At 36.8% G+C, this 18,365-nt stretch overlaps 1 protein-coding gene across 1 annotated transcript; it reads right to left on the minus strand.

Annotated features, from left to right (window-relative positions):
• Positions 1 to 4,372: 4,372 nt before the first annotated feature.
• Positions 4,373 to 6,501, minus strand: LOC131595458 (glucose-6-phosphate/phosphate translocator 2, chloroplastic-like). Its single transcript, XM_058867807.1, has 5 exons — positions 5,876 to 6,501; positions 5,439 to 5,664; positions 5,059 to 5,281; positions 4,718 to 4,931; positions 4,373 to 4,621 (listed from the first exon to the last, which is right to left on the minus strand). The coding sequence occupies exons 1-5, from the start codon at positions 6,383 to 6,385 to the stop codon at positions 4,607 to 4,609; spliced, it is 1,188 nt and encodes a 395-aa protein (XP_058723790.1). The 5' UTR covers positions 6,386 to 6,501; the 3' UTR covers positions 4,373 to 4,606.
• Positions 6,502 to 18,365: the final 11,864 nt, after the last annotated feature.

Consider the following 18,365-nt stretch of genomic DNA (forward strand, 5'->3'; position numbering starts at 1 on the left):
ACCTCCCCTTGTTCGAAGTCTCTTGATAGATCGGATTTGTTCGCCTGGACTGAACTCTCCGTCCAGAAACCTGAGGATGTTTCTCTTAAGCTGATCCATGGTTTGGATATTCCAAAACATCACTTGCATGGGAGGTTTGACTGCCGAGAAGATAACGTGTCCGTTCCGTCTACGAACGTCCGGTTGATAATTCAGACGCCTAACAGGAGGTGGAGGCTCAGAAGTCCGGTGCGACCCATCTGGCCTAATTCGAGTTCTCATTTTTCAGTGTGGGTACCAGTGCGCACGAAACCCTAATTTATAGAGGCATAGACGTCTTGCAGTAGCCTTATTTCCTCATTAGGGTTTCTTCTAGGAAGACCACGTAGGTAAGATTACCAGAACCCTAATTGTGATACGAAAACCCTAATTTTGAAAAAAAAAAAAGTAACCTTCTAATGCGCCATTTGAGTTGGCGCATTAGTGCTTTTTCCCTTCAGTAAGTCGCCAAATGAAATGGCGCATTAGAAGGATTTTAAAAAAAAAAAGCCATTTCATTTGGCGCATTCCTTAGTGGTGTGGTCCACCACCTGGCCCCACATGGTCCCCACCTGCATGTTCTGAAACGATTCCAGGAGTTACTGTAAACCAGCATGGAGTTACTGTTAACAAGCATGCGACTGCAAAAATTTCTGATAAGATTCCTGATCAGCTTCCTGCCAGGATTCCTCATACTCCTGCATGCATGCTACCCGAGCTGTCACCTAGACCTGAGCTGCATGCATCCCACCATGCCTTGTCACCGATAGTTTGACTGCATGCATGCCAACACATCCTGCAGAAGCAACACCAAACACTTATGGCTGTGTTGACATGTCAAGCATGCATGATGTTACCGTTTTTTTCCTCATCAATATATAAAGCACTTGGAATTCTGGAGATACATCACCATTATCACTCATCTACTCTTAGAACAATCCTTTTGCAATCAGCTTACGAATTTTCAGCCTTCAACCATGTCTCTCCTAACCATGGGCGAAACACACAGAGGAACCCCCCAGAACATCGCAACCTTCGTAAGTGTATTAGTATTACTTTAAAATCATGCAACTGTCCCTGATAAACTAACTGATTTTTTTGGGCATGCTTACTCTTTTCAGAACGTTCAACATTTTCGCACTCGTAGTAAACATACCATCGCTCCGGACGACCGCATTATACCATACCTGAACATTGCTGGTTTCGGTCCGATTAGCAGGATCGCCGAGTCTTCTATTGACCACAAGTTTGTTCTTGCTTTGCTAGAACGCTGGAGGCCCGAGACACACACCTTCCATCTTCCAACAGGGGAGTGCACCATCACCCTTGAAGATGTTCATATGCTACTCGGCCTTCCTGTTGATGGTAAGGCAATTAATGGTTGTGTTATGCAGGCGAATAGCTTATGCCAAGAGGCAATTGGAATAGACTTGATAGAAGGAGCCGTTGGTGCTAGGGGGCAAGGTGTTAACCTCAAGAGGTTAAAGGATTATTATAAAAATTTTCACTTGAATGATGCGTCTCCCCAAGAGACCATACTGCAGAAAACTAGGTGTTATGTATTGTTGCTTATTGGAAACGTTTTGTTCCCAGATAGCACGGGTAACACGGTTAACTTTATGTATCTTCGTTTGCTAATGGATTTTAGTAGAGTTGGTCTGTACAGCTGGGGGTCTGCGGTACTGGCTACCTTGTACCAGTCACTATGCAAAAACGTGGTTGCTGAGTCCTGCACATTCTATGGATGCGCCCTGTTGGTGCAGGTGTGGGGGTGGTGGAGGATGCCCATACTGGCCCCGGTTAACAACGGAAGTTGGGACTTTCCGTATGCCTTGAGGTAAGTTTTTAGTATACCATTTTCTCCTTACACATTCTACTCCATTCTAACTAAATCATTATATTTTTGTTGTAGATATTGTGTGAAAAAAATGGACTTCACACGTAATCCGCGGTCAAATATCACAATGTACCGCACGCTAATTGATCACCTTGGACCCCATCAAGTATTATCTCTAATTCTTTTCTTCTTTTTTATAAGTATTTTCCGTAAATATTTTTTCCCGAAGTAATGTATAAATCTCATGCATGCAGTTCATATGGCGACCATATCTCGAGTGTGAGTATGAGCCTAGAGCTCAGGATGCAGAAATCTGGACGACAAAGTGTTGCTTAATCCGGTACAACATAATAGAAATGCATCAAAGTGACCGGGTGATGCTTCAATTTGGGATGCGTCAACGGATACCCGACCCTCCTGTTGACTTGGGAGTGTGGCACCTAAAAAGAGTTAACCATCAATGGACACACCAACACTGGAAGGATTTTGCACCCGATCAGCGCCAGATGTGGAAGAACCGTCGCCAGTATGTCCTAAACTTCCCCGTTAGTGACCATGAAATGAAACCTTCTCCTGAGTACATGAGTTGGTATCGTACAGCCACAACCCCTAACCTGTTTCTTGCAGCTCCATTCTATTTGATTGATCCCCGTGCACAGAACTACATCTTGCCACAACAACAACAACCGGAAGAAGAACCACAACAACAACAACAAGAACAACAACAACAACTCCGGCAACAACAACGACTTCAGCGACGACAACAATAAAGCCTGCAACAACGCCAACAACAACTCCTACAACAGCAACGACAACAACAACTCCAGGAACAACAACAACTCCAGCAACAACAACAAAATATTTTCAGTACTCCATCCCGTTCCGCACACAACATCCGCCAATCAAATATGTTCCAATCCCAATCTCAACCATTACAAGGGTATGAAGACCGCCATCCTTCCTCGGACCAATATCAGACCCACTCACAACCATTCGGATTTACAACATTTGCTGGGTCCTCAAGGGGATTCGGCCAAAACCTAACTCCCGGTTCATCTAGCCTTCATCTTAGTCCCGACGATGGTCCTCATGGTGAATCCTCTTACCGTGGCGCCCCCTCCGGCTACGCAACACCTACAAACCAATTCGGCTTTAACCAAGGTAGTTCTAGTGTTGCGGGATGCTATGAACCGGAGGTCTTTTCCCACCCCACTCCACCACCACGAATAAACACATTTGAGGGAATGGGTAGCCGACTTTACAACAGCGGTTTTCCGGATAATTATGGGGGCGTCGACGAATTCATAGACAGCGATCCACGCGACATCCCAGTACCAGCCCCCGTGACACAAACCCAACAAGAAGCACAAAGGGGCAGGGGTAGGGGTAGAGCTACGGCAAGAGGCGGTGTCAATATTCGCGGCGGAATCAACGATCGCGGTAAACGTGTCATTACAAGACCAGGTTGCGGAACGGATGGCTATCTTGGTGATGGACGTCATTGATCATGTTGTTGTATTTTTCATTAATCTTTGGTATCGTTTCTGAAATTAATTGTAACCGATGTTTAGTTTTTAAATTATATTGTAATCGATGTTTAGTTCTTAAATTATATTGTAATCGATGTTACAATTTTGATTTTCGTTTTCTGCATTACATTTATAAGGCGAAAAAAATATTTTACAAATTTATTTCTGTAAATATCATAACAAATAAAATAAAAAAAAAATTTAAATTTAATATATTCAACTAAAATGAATTAAAAAAAATGAAAAAAAAAATAAAAAAAAAAGCCCTAGAACTAAGGCGCCAAATGGTTTGGCTTCTAGGGCAAAAACCCTAGACTTATGCGCCATTCCATTTGGCGCAAACCTATTGGATTTTAGGGCATGCCATTTCATTTGGCGCATGCACCCTAAATTTATACTTATACGCCATTTCATTTGGCGCATTCAGTATTCTGATATCCCAAACCTAGACAGTTTCGTAAATACCCCGAAAACATGGTTTTTTTCGTATTTTTTTTATCAAACCTGGTTATTTAAATTTTTTTTTCACAAAAAGATGTTTCATATACTCCACTCATTAATGAAATGAATGATAATTAAAATGATAGAAAATGATATATATATATATATATATATATATATATATATATATATATATATATATATATATATATATATATATATATATATAAAATTTGATCTGCTTTTTTGTTTTTCAAGTATATCTATTTATAGAGAAGTTTATACCACTTTATGAAAAAAATACCATATGAATTAAATTTTGTATTTAAAATAATGAACAATTATACTATTTTAACGTTCATATTTTTTTTGACAACCAATGCAAGATTCAGTTGGTATCCCAGCCATCAAAGGTTAAGTGTTTGAACCATGTTTTATTTTTATTTTTATTACCATTAGATAATTTGGACTATCTAATCTCAATATATTAAATTTCATTTGCAATTTGTATACATTATTTTAAAAATACAGATTTCTAAATAATATTTTGAAAATCTCTTAAAGAGAACTTATTGAAAAATTCATTTATACATATAAAACCGAGATTACAAACTCTTTTAAATGGCCTCAAAGAAAACCTCTATTGACAATAACTTAATACACTCTCTAATCAACACCATATAGTCCTAATCATAATCTTATCATATATAGTCCAACACCATAAGCTCAAAACAAGAGTCATCATTCTCTTGATTTCAACAACAGCTTCAAAATCATAGCCTTATTTCTCTTTAGCCTGTTCTTTCACAGAATCAACAGAAAATGTGTTAATTAATGGACAAAGATTATGCATAAAGAAACAAACATAGTTTAGAAGGAAATGAGAATGCACCTGCGAATAGATGAAGGTTCCAAGAATCGCGATTGCTGCTCCAAGAGCATTGATAGGACGAAGTGGCGTGTGAAAGATAAGAATGGAAGAGACTATTACAGAAATTCTCTTCATTGTGTTTCCTATGCTAAATGTTAAAGGAGAAATCTGATCAAGAGACATGTATGAGACTTGATTATACAAATGGTAGAACACACTCTGTGCAACTACCCACCTGTAAACACAAAAGAATACATTAATAAATAATAACTATTTTACAATGCTAAACTCTTAAATTACTAAGGTGATCGCGCGCGGAGAGTGTTTTTTTTGTGTAATCGCGCGGAGAGTGTTATGCTTACCATACGAAATTGGGGCCAATCTGAGACACTGCTGTTTGCCAGCCAGCAGCCCAGAGTTTAGGACCCTCGACAGCAATGGCGAAAGGTGTGAGAATTAATAAAGATAACATTGAAAGACACGCATAGTAGTTCATTCCACTAACACTCATTCCATTCATCCCTTTCTTGGAGAATATGTTTCTGAATACAAATGCCATATTTGATATCATAGCTCCCATGAATCCTGAAAAATGAATAAGTACTCTATTTAGAACAGTCACATGATTTGCAGATACGTAAGGGGGTATAAAAAGTCAATATGCTATATAGGTTTGTGGTATGTTCAAATATAATAATTGGTACGCTATTTTTAAAAGATTTGTTTGTGATCTTTTTCTTACCAATCATATTGAAATTGAGCTCAGTCACAGCAGCTAGTGCACAACCACCAATTATTGGCAACAATGAAAGGTAAACTTGCATGGGAAATGCTTCTCCAAGCAAGATTCTTGATACAAGCACACTGAAAGCTGGTTCTCCACTCTTGATGATGTGAGTGAATGAAACTGCTACTTTGGACATGCTCACAGTTGCAGCAACATGCCCAATTGTGTGTGCCACAGCTACCTACATTACCAAATTTGAAATTTCTTAGGTAAAATACCTTACAACTACTCCAGTCTAACCTTTATTCTTCCGTCAAACACCATTGACACGACACTAACACAGTTACTAATAATAATTTAAAAAATTGAATGTGGAACTAAATCTGTCATATCAGACACCGACATGTGTCAGACACTATTAGAATGAAAAGGAAATTGAGTGATTTTCTTACGGGAAAAAGGGCTTTCCAGAAGTCCAAACTAACTTTTGGGGCCTCAGCAACCCTAGTGGCCCATGAGATTAACATGATGAGAGAACCAGCAGCTAAGGACAAAGTGGAAGTAAGCCAAGGGTAAGGAAAAACATTCAAAACTTTCTTGTTGTATATATTGAAAACAACATTCAAAGCCCACCAAGTAGCAAAATACAATCCAATTTTAACCTTTTGAGCTGCTTCATCACTAGGAAGCTCAATGTTAATCTCTAATGGCCTTGATCTATCAGCCTCATAGGCTTGACATTCTGTTACATTCTTTCTTTTGGGCTTTACTAGCAATGCAAAACTCTCAATGGGTGAAAGGTAGAGAGGTTTTTTGAAAGAAAATAAAGGGAGGGCCATGTTTTGTTCAACATTTTGATTGGTTGGTTGAATTGAAAGTTGAGACCTTGGAAGTAAAAGTTTTGTGCTTGAGAAAGTAGAGTTGGTGAGTGATGATGGTGTGCACTTGATTGAAGTGATCATGATTCTTGGTTTATTTGTGTAACAAAATGAATAAATAAACAATAAAGTTGTTGAAAATTGATGTGTTTGTGTCTTAGTGTTTTGTACTAAGTAGTTGATGGCTTGGTTAGAACCTATAGAACCTTGGAACATTATATATAGGAGGAACAAGATTCAAGAAATGTTGTTACAAGTAACAACTAACGGTGTAAAATAAAAGACTGTTTTTGTGTTAGTTTTCTTTACACATCTTGGACCCTACAAGAATTGTTTCTTCCTCCTGCATGGTACAATAATAATTCTGCTCATTCATTTTGAACCGCTAATTAATCGACAGAGCTCAATAGTACATTGACCAATGAATGAAAAGAGAGATCTCAACGATCCAGAAAGACAGAAAAATCACATTGTGGTGTTTAAATCACATGACAAGTTATAGTACATGTTGAGCACATGACGATTGTGCCATAATTCTCCTTTGATTTTTCTGAGCAAGATTTTTCAAGTCATTGTTGATGGTTAAGGCCCATGTGAATATCAACATCATCTAATTGTGATTGAAAATAATTAATCAGGATTTGTTTGCATTAGAGAAGGAGTTAAATTTTAGGATGGCTATACAGTTTTTATTTAAAAATTATTAATAAAACAGTTTGTTACCGTGAGAATGGTCGCAACAAAAATGTTAGAAGGCATCAATATTATCAATCATAAAAAAAATTATTTGTTACCGTGAGAATGGTCACAACAAAAATTTTAAAAGGCATCAATATTACTAATCATAAAAAAAAAAGAAGTAAAGTATAGGCTACGCCTTAAAAAATTGGAGGTAATTATCACAAATGAGAAATTTTGTCACATAAACTAAAATTTTAAAATTACATATTAACTCAAAATTTTAAGGTATTAAATCTATGACTCTGTTTGGTAAATTTAGTGGTTGGGTTATATCTTAGTTTATAGTTGATGACTGATAACTTATGGCTGATAGCTAATGGCTGATAATTTATAATTGTTGGTTGATGATTGATAGCTGATAAGCTAATTAAAATATTTGGTAAATTAGTAGTTTAATAACTGATAAATGTAAAATGACGCAAAAAATACATTTCTTAATTAATAATTAAATGCATATTTAAAATAATTAAAATTTATAAGAGTATTAATGGAAGAAAAAATGATATGCTATAAACTATAAACTAAAATGCTATTTAAAATAGCGTCTAAACTAGTAAAATAAGCTATAAACTCGTGATAAAAAGATTGTTATCAAACAAGTCTTTTATTACCATACGAGCTTATAAGCTATAAGCTCAAAATATGACTTGGCAAACAGAGTGTATGTCTCTTTTCATTTATAAAGTGTTAAATGTCCTCTTTTTCATTCAATGTGAGAATTATTTCTCACACTTAATATACTAATATCTTACTACTCAAAGATCAAGTCATATATTCTTTTCTTGATTTAATTTTAATTCATTAAGGTTTTGGGTTAATATATGATTTTAAAATTTTATCTTATATTGTAAAATTTCATTAGTCACGTCGTTAAGGGTAAATTACCCATAACTTTATAAGGGATGGTCAAGAATTTATCTAAAAAAAATTACAGATGAAAAGTAGTTACGACCGCAACAAAATGTCGTAATTATTAGAGTTTGGTCTAACTCATCTTTACAAAATCGACTTGTAAGGTGAAGAGTGTTATTCTATATAAATTTTTTAAGAGAAAAACTTTCTTCAATCAATATGGGAGAAATGTGGTTGGACCTAACTCATCCCTACAAAATCGACTTTTATGATAAAGGATGTCACTGTTAGAACAAGAAATGTTTTGATCAATATTCTTAGTTTTGATGATAACATTATGTATGAATTTTGTATAAGAGAATGTGGTACTCTAATCCTTCACGTTTTCCATTTCAGGAAAAGTATAAAGAGTATGCACAAATCAGCGTTCAGAAGCACTGACCCAGAAGTTCTGGATGTCTTCATCAGAACATGGTCTGGCAAGACATCAGAAGATGGTCCTGCAGAATCAGAACATAATCTGGAAAGCATCAGAAGATGGCAGTCAGAAGTAAAAGCTTTGAAGCTCTGATGGTATCATGCTCTAAGCACTTCAAGTCTGAAGACAGAAGTTGCATCTGCACCAAAGCTGAAGACTCTGATATTCAAATGTCTATTCATCACATTCTGAGTCCAGAAGAAAGTACAAGTACAAAAGGCTATAACTTCAAATCTCTGACTGACAAAAGGAACGTTATAAGCTACAAAAGGCAAAGTCAGTAAAAGCAGCAAAAGCATGGCTCGAGGTAGTTGACAAAAGTGTGAAATATTAAATGCAGCATTGTACTATTCACACAAAGCATTAAATGCTCCCAACGGTCATTTTCCTCTCATCGCCTATATATAGAAGTTCCATTTAGAAGAAATATACAACACTCCTGCGCAAACTTACAGAAACGCTGTCAAACTGAAAATAAAAAAGAACTTCATCTTCAACCTCACAACTCTTTGTAATATTTTTAGTGAGTGTTAAGAACTAGAACTTAAGAGAAATATCACTTTGTGATTACAAATTTATTAGAAGCAATCTAAACTCTTGTAATATTTATTTTTACATTGATTATAAAAGGATTTCCTAGAGTGATCCAGTTGTGATCAGGATACTCTAGAAGACTTAGAGTGTTTCTAAGTAGAGAACCATTGTAATCAGTTTGATTAGTGGATTAAATCCTCAGTTGAGGTAAATCACCTTGTCAGGGGTGGACTGGAGTAGTTTGGTTAACAACGAAGCAAAATAAGAATAATTGTGTTCTTTATTTTTAATCTACCATTTTGAGAAGTTACACTTATTCAATCCCCCCTTTCTAAGTGTTTTTCACTCCTTCAATTGGCATCAGAGCGCCGATTTTAGGTGCAAGCACTTAACCGTGTTAGACAAAAGATTCAGGGAGAAAAACACAAATCAAAATGGTTGAAACAACTTCTACTTCTACTCCTAAGCAAAACAACAATGGTAACAATGGAAGTAGTAGCTTCAATGGTTACAATAGACCACTAGTCTTTGATGGTGAGAATTTTGAGTATTGGAAGGATAGACTTGAAAGTTACTTTCTTTGTCAAGATGGTGACTTATGGAACTTAGTGTTGGATGGTTTCAGACGTCCTGTAAACACTCGTGGAGTCAAGATTACAAGACAAGCTATGAGTGATGACCAAAAGAAAGAATTAAAGAATCATCACAACTCAAGGACCATATTGTTAAATGCTATCTCTCATGCTGAGTATGAGAAGATAACAAACAGAGAAACAACTGATGATATCTTTGAATCCTTAAAGATGACTCATGAGGGTAATGCTCAAGTAAAGGAGACCAAGGCTCTTGCTCTAATCCAGAAATATGAAGCATTCGAGATGGAGGAAGATGAGAACATTGAAGCAATGTTTTCAAGATTCCAGACTCTGACTGTTGGATTGAGAGTGCTTGACAAAGGCTACACCAAAGCTGATCATGTAAAGAAGATCATCAGAAGCTTACCCAGAAGATGGGGACCCATGGTGACTTCCTTCAAGATTGCCAAGAATCTGAATGAAGTGTCTCTTGAAGAGCTGATAAGTGCCCTAAGGAGTCACGAGATTGAGCTAGATGCAAACGAGTCACAAAAGAAAGGTAAGTCTATTGCATTAAAATCTAATAATAAAAAATGCACTAACACTTTTCAGGCTGAAGAAGAAGAATCTGACTAGTCAGAGTCAGAAGAAGAAGAAGATGAACGGTCTCTAATATCCAGAAGAGTAAATCAACTCTGGAAAAGCAAGCAGAGGAAGTTCAAGAACTTCAAATGACCTGAAAAGGGAGAATCTTCTGAACACAGAAGATCCAGCAAAAAGAAGGTGACGTGCTATGAATGTAAAGAGCCTGGACACTACAAGAGTGAATGTCTGAAGCTTTAGAGGGAAAAACCCAAGAATAGATTTGAAAAGAAGAAAGGTCTTATGGCTACATGGGATGACTAAGATTCATCAGATCAAGAGTCAGACTCTGAAGATGAGCAGGCCAACATAGCACTGATGGCAACAATTGACGCTGGTGAAGAGTCTACTGCTGATTCAGACTCTGATGAGATATTTTCTGAACTTAGTAGAGAAGATCTTGTTTCAAGTTTATCTGAACTTCTGGAAGTTAAAAGTCAACTTAGTATCAAATACAAAAAGCTTAAAAAGCTCTTTGAATCTGAAACTAAGAGACTTGAAATAGAAAATTCTGAACTTAAGGAGAAAGTTTTAAAATTAACTAAATATGTTGAATCATCTTCAAGTTCAGAAAAGTCTATTCCAAGTACTAATAATATTCTGAAGGAATATGACTTAAGCTTTAGAAAGTTCTTATCTAGAGGTATAGGCAGAAGTCAGCTAGCCTCTATGATATATGGAGTAAGTGGAAACAAGAGAATAGGCATAGGCTTTGAGGGTGAAACCCTATATAAACTTGAACCTGTTGATGAGATGATTATCAAATACAAACTTTTGTATGAACAGTTCAAGTATGGCCATTCTCATGATATTAAGCACACATCTCACTCTAAGAGTTTCCACATAACACACACCAAGAAATATGTTGCTACACACTCTAGAAAATCTTATGATAAATCTTATGCTAAATCTCAGTTTAATCAGAACTTGAGAAGAACTAACCCAAAAGGACCCAAAAGAATGTGGGTACCTAAGGAAAAGATAATTCCTGTTGTAGATCTCCTTCAAGGCTCAAAAGACAAAGGCAAACATGTCATGGTACCTGGACTCTGGTGTAGCAACCTGCCCTAAAAAATTAATGTTTAGAGTCGCCACCTATTCTACCAAGGCGAATAGGAAACCTATGCAATCAAGAGATCAGGGTAAGATACTATATTCAGGTCGAGGGAAGGTGTTAGGCACCCTCAACCCTTTCCTAAAGGCTAACATTCAAAGATAAAGGTTTATGGCAAGGTTTATAAAGAAAGGTGACAGAGAGTAATTATAAAGCTAATTATATTGACAGAATTAGAATTTAGAGGAAGGGGACTCGCCTTGTTGCCAAGTGCCTACGTATCTCCTTATGGAGAATCAGAGTCAACGTAGTTCGGGGACAGGATTGTACGCCTTAAAAATTGATTTGAATGGTTTGAACTTGTTTGTGCTTTGAAAAGCGTTTTTTGAATTGTCTAATTGATGAGGATGAAAATCCATAGTTTGATTTGAAGTGTTTTGAATATTTTTTAGATTTGGGCGTACAACCCTGGTTTTAGTTTGTACTATTAATCGCGATGATCAATAGGTTTGATCACCATAATTAATAGATTAGTAAATGACTGCTGGCAATTCTAATCGATTGATTCGATTATCACTTTTAGCAAATGGAATGTATTTTAATATAATTATTAATTTATCGTTATCCCTCATAATCAATAGCTTTGATTAAAAATAATAACGAATTTTTAAGGAAAAATGCTAATCATCGTAACCAATAGATTTGGTTAAAACCATTTAGCAAAATAAATATATTTAATTTACATCTGTTGAAATACTTTATTAAATTTAAAAGAAAAATAGTTTATCATTAATCATCGTAATCAATTGAGTTGATTAAAACAAATAATAAATTAAACTTTTTAATTTAGAAGTTTTAATATTGTATAATCATATTATACTTTGTATTATCTATGTAAAACAAGACGGACTGGGTCGCTAATGTCGCCCAAATGGCCATCTAACCTTAAACTGTCTTATCACATAAACTATGAACCAAAAAAAAACCAAAACCAAAAAATAACAAAGTAATGGGGCGGTGCCCCTTGATCTTTAGCATCCCTATTGTTTTTATTTTTTAGTTTAAACTATTGACATAAAAGAAATATCACCACTAAAGTATGGACCTATGTTCACAATGATAAATCGTTAATCATGACACACAAACCTTTTTCTCAATCATTTCTCCTTTTCAATCCCCTCTCCCCTTCACTAAATCCACTCAAATATACATCAAGTAAAAACAGCCTGAAACGTACCTCTATGGAGACAAAAAGCCAACAGCTTTGCACGGGGAGCCCCAGACGGCTCATGGTCACGGACAATAGGGAGCGGCGCCTGCGATTTGAACCACGGCGGAGGAAGATTTCGTGCAGGCTGACGTTCTCGGCGATGCTCGTTAGAGGTCTTGCGGTACTGTTTCGGGGCTGCGGCGGATCCGGGTGTTTGACTGGAAGGGGTGGTGCGTGATTGCAGTGTTATTGTTTGACGCTGTGGTTTGGGTTAGATCCGGTGCCGTTTTTGGCTTTGCGCTGCCACTGTTTGTTTATTTGTTCTTCTTGTCCCTGCAACAACAGCACTTCACACCACTGTTACCAACAAGAACAGAATTTTGTCTTCAAATTGGTTTCAAATTTTGTGGTAATTATGATTGGGATGAAGGTAATAAATCAAGTTTGTTGTTATCGTCGGCGGAAATTAGCCTGTTGTGCACGTTCCGGAGCAGATCGCAGCGTGGCTTTGTACTCCTCTTTGGCCTTTCTCCTCCTCTGTTTCTGCAAAAAAAAAAAAAAAACAACAGAAAGAAACACTTGCACAAATTGTATTATGTTGGTGGTTTGGCTTTGAAATCTCACAGGTGATGGAAGACGAGATTGGATTTAGATTTGGTGCTATTGCTTTGCTTTTTGTGAACAGCGAAAAAAGTGGGCTTTGTGGTGAGGTTTTGTTTATGTCACAGGGTAAAGAAATTGCAGCAAAAGATGTGATGTATGGGAGAGATAAGTAATATGATGAATTTTATGATAAAGACAAAAACAATAAAATGATTGTAAAACTTGTTACTTGAGATTTTTGTAAGGAAAACCAGCATATGTTAGAAAATTTATGGAGTATAAAACGTGAATGAGAGTGTTAGTTGTGGAAAATATGTACGTGAGTGGAGACTGCATTAGAAAAATAAGGGTTGGTGGTATATCTCCCCCTAACCTAGTGAAAATAGAGTTCCCTTTTATATTAGTCAAATTAGGTTTTTCTACACCTAATGGGCCTATTGCCCAATTAATTTAATTATAAAAAAAACCTATAAAATCCTAATTTAAGTTAACACTAATAATCCCTAATGACAATTCTACTAATAATATTAACAATAATTAATTAGTAACATTAGTAATATTAACACTAATAATTAGTAATAATAAAATTAATAAAACAAACGTTAGTAAAAGAACCATAATCCCAGAAAAAGATAAAATCCTTGTGATAATTGGGCCTAAGGTTTGGATTCCAAAACACCTGTTAATTGCACCCCATTTTAACTCAACCTGATTTATAAGAGAGCGAGTTTGACAATAGAAATGTCAAACCCTATGGATCTTAATTTTGACTCTTAATGTGTTAAGAGACGTAGATCTGATCGGGCAAATCAGAGTTCTTCTGACGAAGACGCAACCAAATCATTTTCTAAATGTTGCTAACTAAATTTCCTATAGATCCTTGAAAACATTTCATTTGCATTCATGACATTGCATATTTCTAACTTTGTTTTCAGGTTCCGCCTTGACAATCATTCCTCTCAGATATAATCGAGCTGGAGATCCATCCTGACAAGCCCTTTTACATTTCAAAACTTCGACTCTAACAAACAAGCATTACCTATCAGATATGGTCTAATGTATGACCCGTTCCGGTATCTTCAGTCAGATATGGTCTAATGTATGACTCGTTCTGGCATTATTCAACAGATATAGTCTAATGTATGGCTCGTTCTGACATTCCTCCACAGATATGGTCTAATGTACGACTCAGATATGGTCTAATGAGTGGCTCGTTCTGATTGTTCCTCTTCAGATATGGTTTAATGAATAACTCGTTCTGATGTTCTACTTCCAGATATGGTCTAAAGTACGACCCGTTCTGGCCTTCCTTTTCAGATATGGTTGAATGAATAACTCGTTCTGATTTCCTACGCCGATACGTTCCGGAAGATCGAACCTTGGATATTATGAATCTCTACACCAGTTCCACAACAACGAAGAAAGCCAGACGTACCCAAGCGTCAATTCACCAAGATTAATGAGACGTTAGCCCAAGCATTACAACATCTGTTGAAGATCAGATTGATTACTCTGAGAGATGCTCTTAAGAATTCTAACACCTATGGTTTTAAACTCAATGCAAGGTGCGCGCACCATTCCAGGACATTACACAAACAAATTGCTGGACATTGAAGAATAAGATCCAAGAGCTGATCAATGACGGAGAAATCAAATCCAACTCTCCTGAAACTCCTGTGGTGATCACCGCTCCTATACCTAGTCATGACAAGGCTGATTGACGTCTAGACGGACGAACTTTTGGATCATTAGATTTACTTTCATTTGCATGTTTCTTTTTTGTTTGTTTAAACATTTGACTCATGATAGACATTATCTGTTTTAATAATCATCATCAGTGCATTGCATATGTATGTCTTGAATAAATTATTTCGCTATCACTCATTTTAAATTATGTCTTTACTTTGCATATGTTTTGTGATATTCAACTCATGCTAAAGTTGTATACCTTTTGAGGGAGGATGACGAAAACGATACCGCAACCTCATACATTATGCTTTTGAATGGACTATGCTGACGATGTACAGGCATTGTTTCAATTCCTAAACAGTGGAGATATAAGGATGTTAATCCCTTGTCAACCCCTTTTGAGCCTAAGAAGTAGAAGTTTCTTTCTTGTGCTAATTAAAACCCATAATCATAACCTGGGGCAGGGCAGTTCTCAGTTAATTTGGCTTTGCATTCTATTTTAAGAAAATCATTCAGTACACCTTTCAACAAAGGTTTCAACCACAAGCGTACATCCGCACACATCAAAGAAGTGTTGGAGATGTCAATCAAGAGCCCAAAGAGGTTTCATCAATCATTAAACAAGGCAGTCAATATCTTTCAAGAAGAAAAAAATGAAAAAACATATATACAAAGAAAAGCCTGCTAAGTCAAAAATCAAAAGATGACTTAGGCAAAAAAAATCAAGGCATCCCGCTGACTGTAAGTTCAAAATAGACAGTTCAGGCAAAACTTAGGGATATCAAAAAGATGAAAAAAAGAAGTCAATAAATTCCTGAACAACACGATGTTATGACTACTAAAAGGAAGAAGTGTCTGCCATCTCAAAAATTCTCTCTGCTTGTGAATCATCATCATTATCAAAGGTGCAAATCCAAAAGTCTCTTGGAACCTGAATGCATAAGCCGAATAAACTGAGTTTAGGACTGAAGATCATCACGAAGAGGGGTGGGTATGAATAAACTTTGAGCCTTTATCCTTTGTTTCTTAAACCGTGAACCAAGCCACGTTACAACCCTTGAAAGTCCTAACTGAAGCATGGTTAGTTCGAAAGCATACTTTCACCAAAAAAGGTATCCTGACTCCTTAAGGTTTACTAAAGATGCCGAGTTGATATTTCGTTTTTACAAACATCACGTTGTTACAAATATCATGTTTTTACAAATATCACGCCTTTACATCTTCTGTTTTAACGTTTTTCAAAAAAGTTCAAGACAAACGTAGGCATTGCATCTCATGAATGCATTATTAAACATATTCTGCTACATAATTTCAAATGTTTGCATCAGAAAGAACTTGCACAGGGTACAACTAATGACTGAAAGTCGTTATCCCGACAGACAAGATTACTCCGAGAAGCAATTTCTCCTACGTATACAAGGGGCATGGCACGCTTTGCCCAATCAATCTGGGACAATCAGGTCAAGATTCAAAGAATCTCTCAAATGCCAAACAGTCAAAGGCATACATCTCAAGTGGGTTTCAAACTATTTCCCGACCAATCCGGGGAAATCAAGTCAAGATTCCGAGAATCTCTCAAGGATGCCAAAACAATCAGGGGCATGCACCCAAGTGGGTCAGAAGCCATCACTCGATCAGTCAGGGGCATTATCCTAAGTTTATGATTACTAGGGGCATGCCACCCATATTGCACATCTCATAAAGTCCTCGCAAGGCGAATTTTTCCAAAGTTCCCTGCTAACTAGGGCAAATCTATGCAAGTCCAGTTCAACATCTTGATCAATACTCAGTGGCGTGTCCTGAATCAAGTAGTAAGTTACTATGATACTGGGGGCAACTTTCAAGACACCCATGTCTCCCCACAGAGCCAGATTCACAAGATCATATCCCCACAGAGTAATCATTAAGAAGATATCTTCAAACGCTCTCGACAAAGACATGGATCCCCAACAAAGTTTACATCTTCAACACTGCTGGTTCTTCAACACTTTGCTCTTCTCCAACATGGTTTACTAATATCTTTCATCCCCAGTCAGGATCCATCAAATTACTATTCATCCCCAAGCAGAAGTCATAAATCCCCAGATAAACATCTTCAAGACAAGACCAGACGTCAAAATCACAAAGACATAGAGATTTATTTTCTCGAAAAAGACAACATAAATCATATTTCGCATACCATACGGCACAAACATATTCATACATCGCATACATCACCTCATAAACATACAAAGTCTCTCATTTATTTTGAGGTACTCATTACATAACACATGCATCATGACATAAGAAAACTAATCTTTACTTTTCAGGATATTGCTGCCTCTGTTTTCAAAGTTAAGTCGACACCTTTGACGGTTCCTTAACGACCTTTCAGAATTAAGTCGACACCTTTGACGGTTCCTTAATAATCCATTCCAAAGTTAAGTCGACACCTTTGACGGTTCCTTAACGACCTTCATATCTGAGTCGATACCTTTGACGGTGCCTCAATGATATGCTTCAGATATAAGTCGACACCTTTGACGGTTCCTTATACAATCTATCTACATATCTGAGTCGATACCTTTGACGGTGCCTCAATGATATGTTTCAAAGTTAAGTCGACACCTTTGACGGTTCCTTAACAACCCACATCAAGAGTTAAGTCGACACCTTGGACGGTTCCTTAACGATGTATTCCAAATTTAAGTCGATACCTTTGACGGTTCCTTAAATAACCCAACACAGACTTGAGTCGACACCTTTGACGGTTCCTCAACATTCAATCCAAAAAGAGAAGACGGCAAAAGCAGAAATTTTGCAACAATCCATACTCCAACAACTACCAGATGGCATCTACAAGCCCATCTCCGACAAAAAGTCCCTACTGCAAATAGGGCAAATTTCTTGGTATTCTTGTGTTCAATCATCTCCAACCTTCAGATACCGACTGGCATACAGACCACTCTACATCTTCAGGTTTAAGATAATTGAACAGGGGCAGCTGTCATACCCCAAAATTTGCCCATTACATTTTCATACTCAAGCTCATTTTAATATCAAAGTCTCAATACTCGACTGAGTATACACTCTCCTAAACAACAACCTTCCAACTAGGGTTTTTCTCTTTCTCAAAGAAAAGTCAGGTTGTGATGCCTCCAATGGACGGCATGGTCTCTCATATGATTCAAATAAACCTCATGCCAAGTTTCAAGCCCATGACCTAAATAGGACCTTTAAAACAACTCCAACATTTTAATTATTTTATTTGACATTTGTTTGAATTTTATTTCAAATAAAAAAGAAAATAAATTAAATAAAATGCAAAATAATTGAATCAATTCATATGGCTTTGGATTCAAGTATTGGAAGGCCCAAATAACATCTCATAAAAGTCCAAAACCTGACAAACTTGTTCTTAAAGAAAATCTCCCAAAAATATGAAGGTGTATATTATATTTTCTTCTAATTTTCAAGGGACAAAAACAAGCAAACACCCAAGCCCAAATTTCGACCTACAACATCCCAATATATACCCTTATCACGTTTAGACCAGAGAATAAGGATTGCTGGCCTCAAGCAACACGTTCCACACTTCCAAAAATCTCAAGAACTAGGGCACGAGTCATAAGCTTTCTCCGTCAATTTTCAACGAGTTCCAATCGATCCATCATTCTCCTGAGGGTTCCAGGTTTCGATCTCATCCA

Source organism: Vicia villosa, linkage group LG4 (assembly GCF_029867415.1).
Source record: "Vicia villosa cultivar HV-30 ecotype Madison, WI linkage group LG4, Vvil1.0, whole genome shotgun sequence".
Taxonomy (NCBI): domain Eukaryota; kingdom Viridiplantae; phylum Streptophyta; class Magnoliopsida; order Fabales; family Fabaceae; genus Vicia; species Vicia villosa.

Coding starts and splice junctions, on each gene's coding strand:
- LOC131595458 (XM_058867807.1), bottom strand. CDS start 6,385: ATGATCACTTCAATCAAGTGCACACCATCATCACTCACCAACTCTACT. Junction 5,665..5,875: donor TCTGGAAAGCCCTTTTTCCC/GTAAGAAAATCA, acceptor TTGGTAATGTAG/GTAGCTGTGGCACACACAAT. Junction 5,282..5,438: donor GCTCAATTTCAATATGATTG/GTAAGAAAAAGA, acceptor TTCATTTTTCAG/GATTCATGGGAGCTATGATA.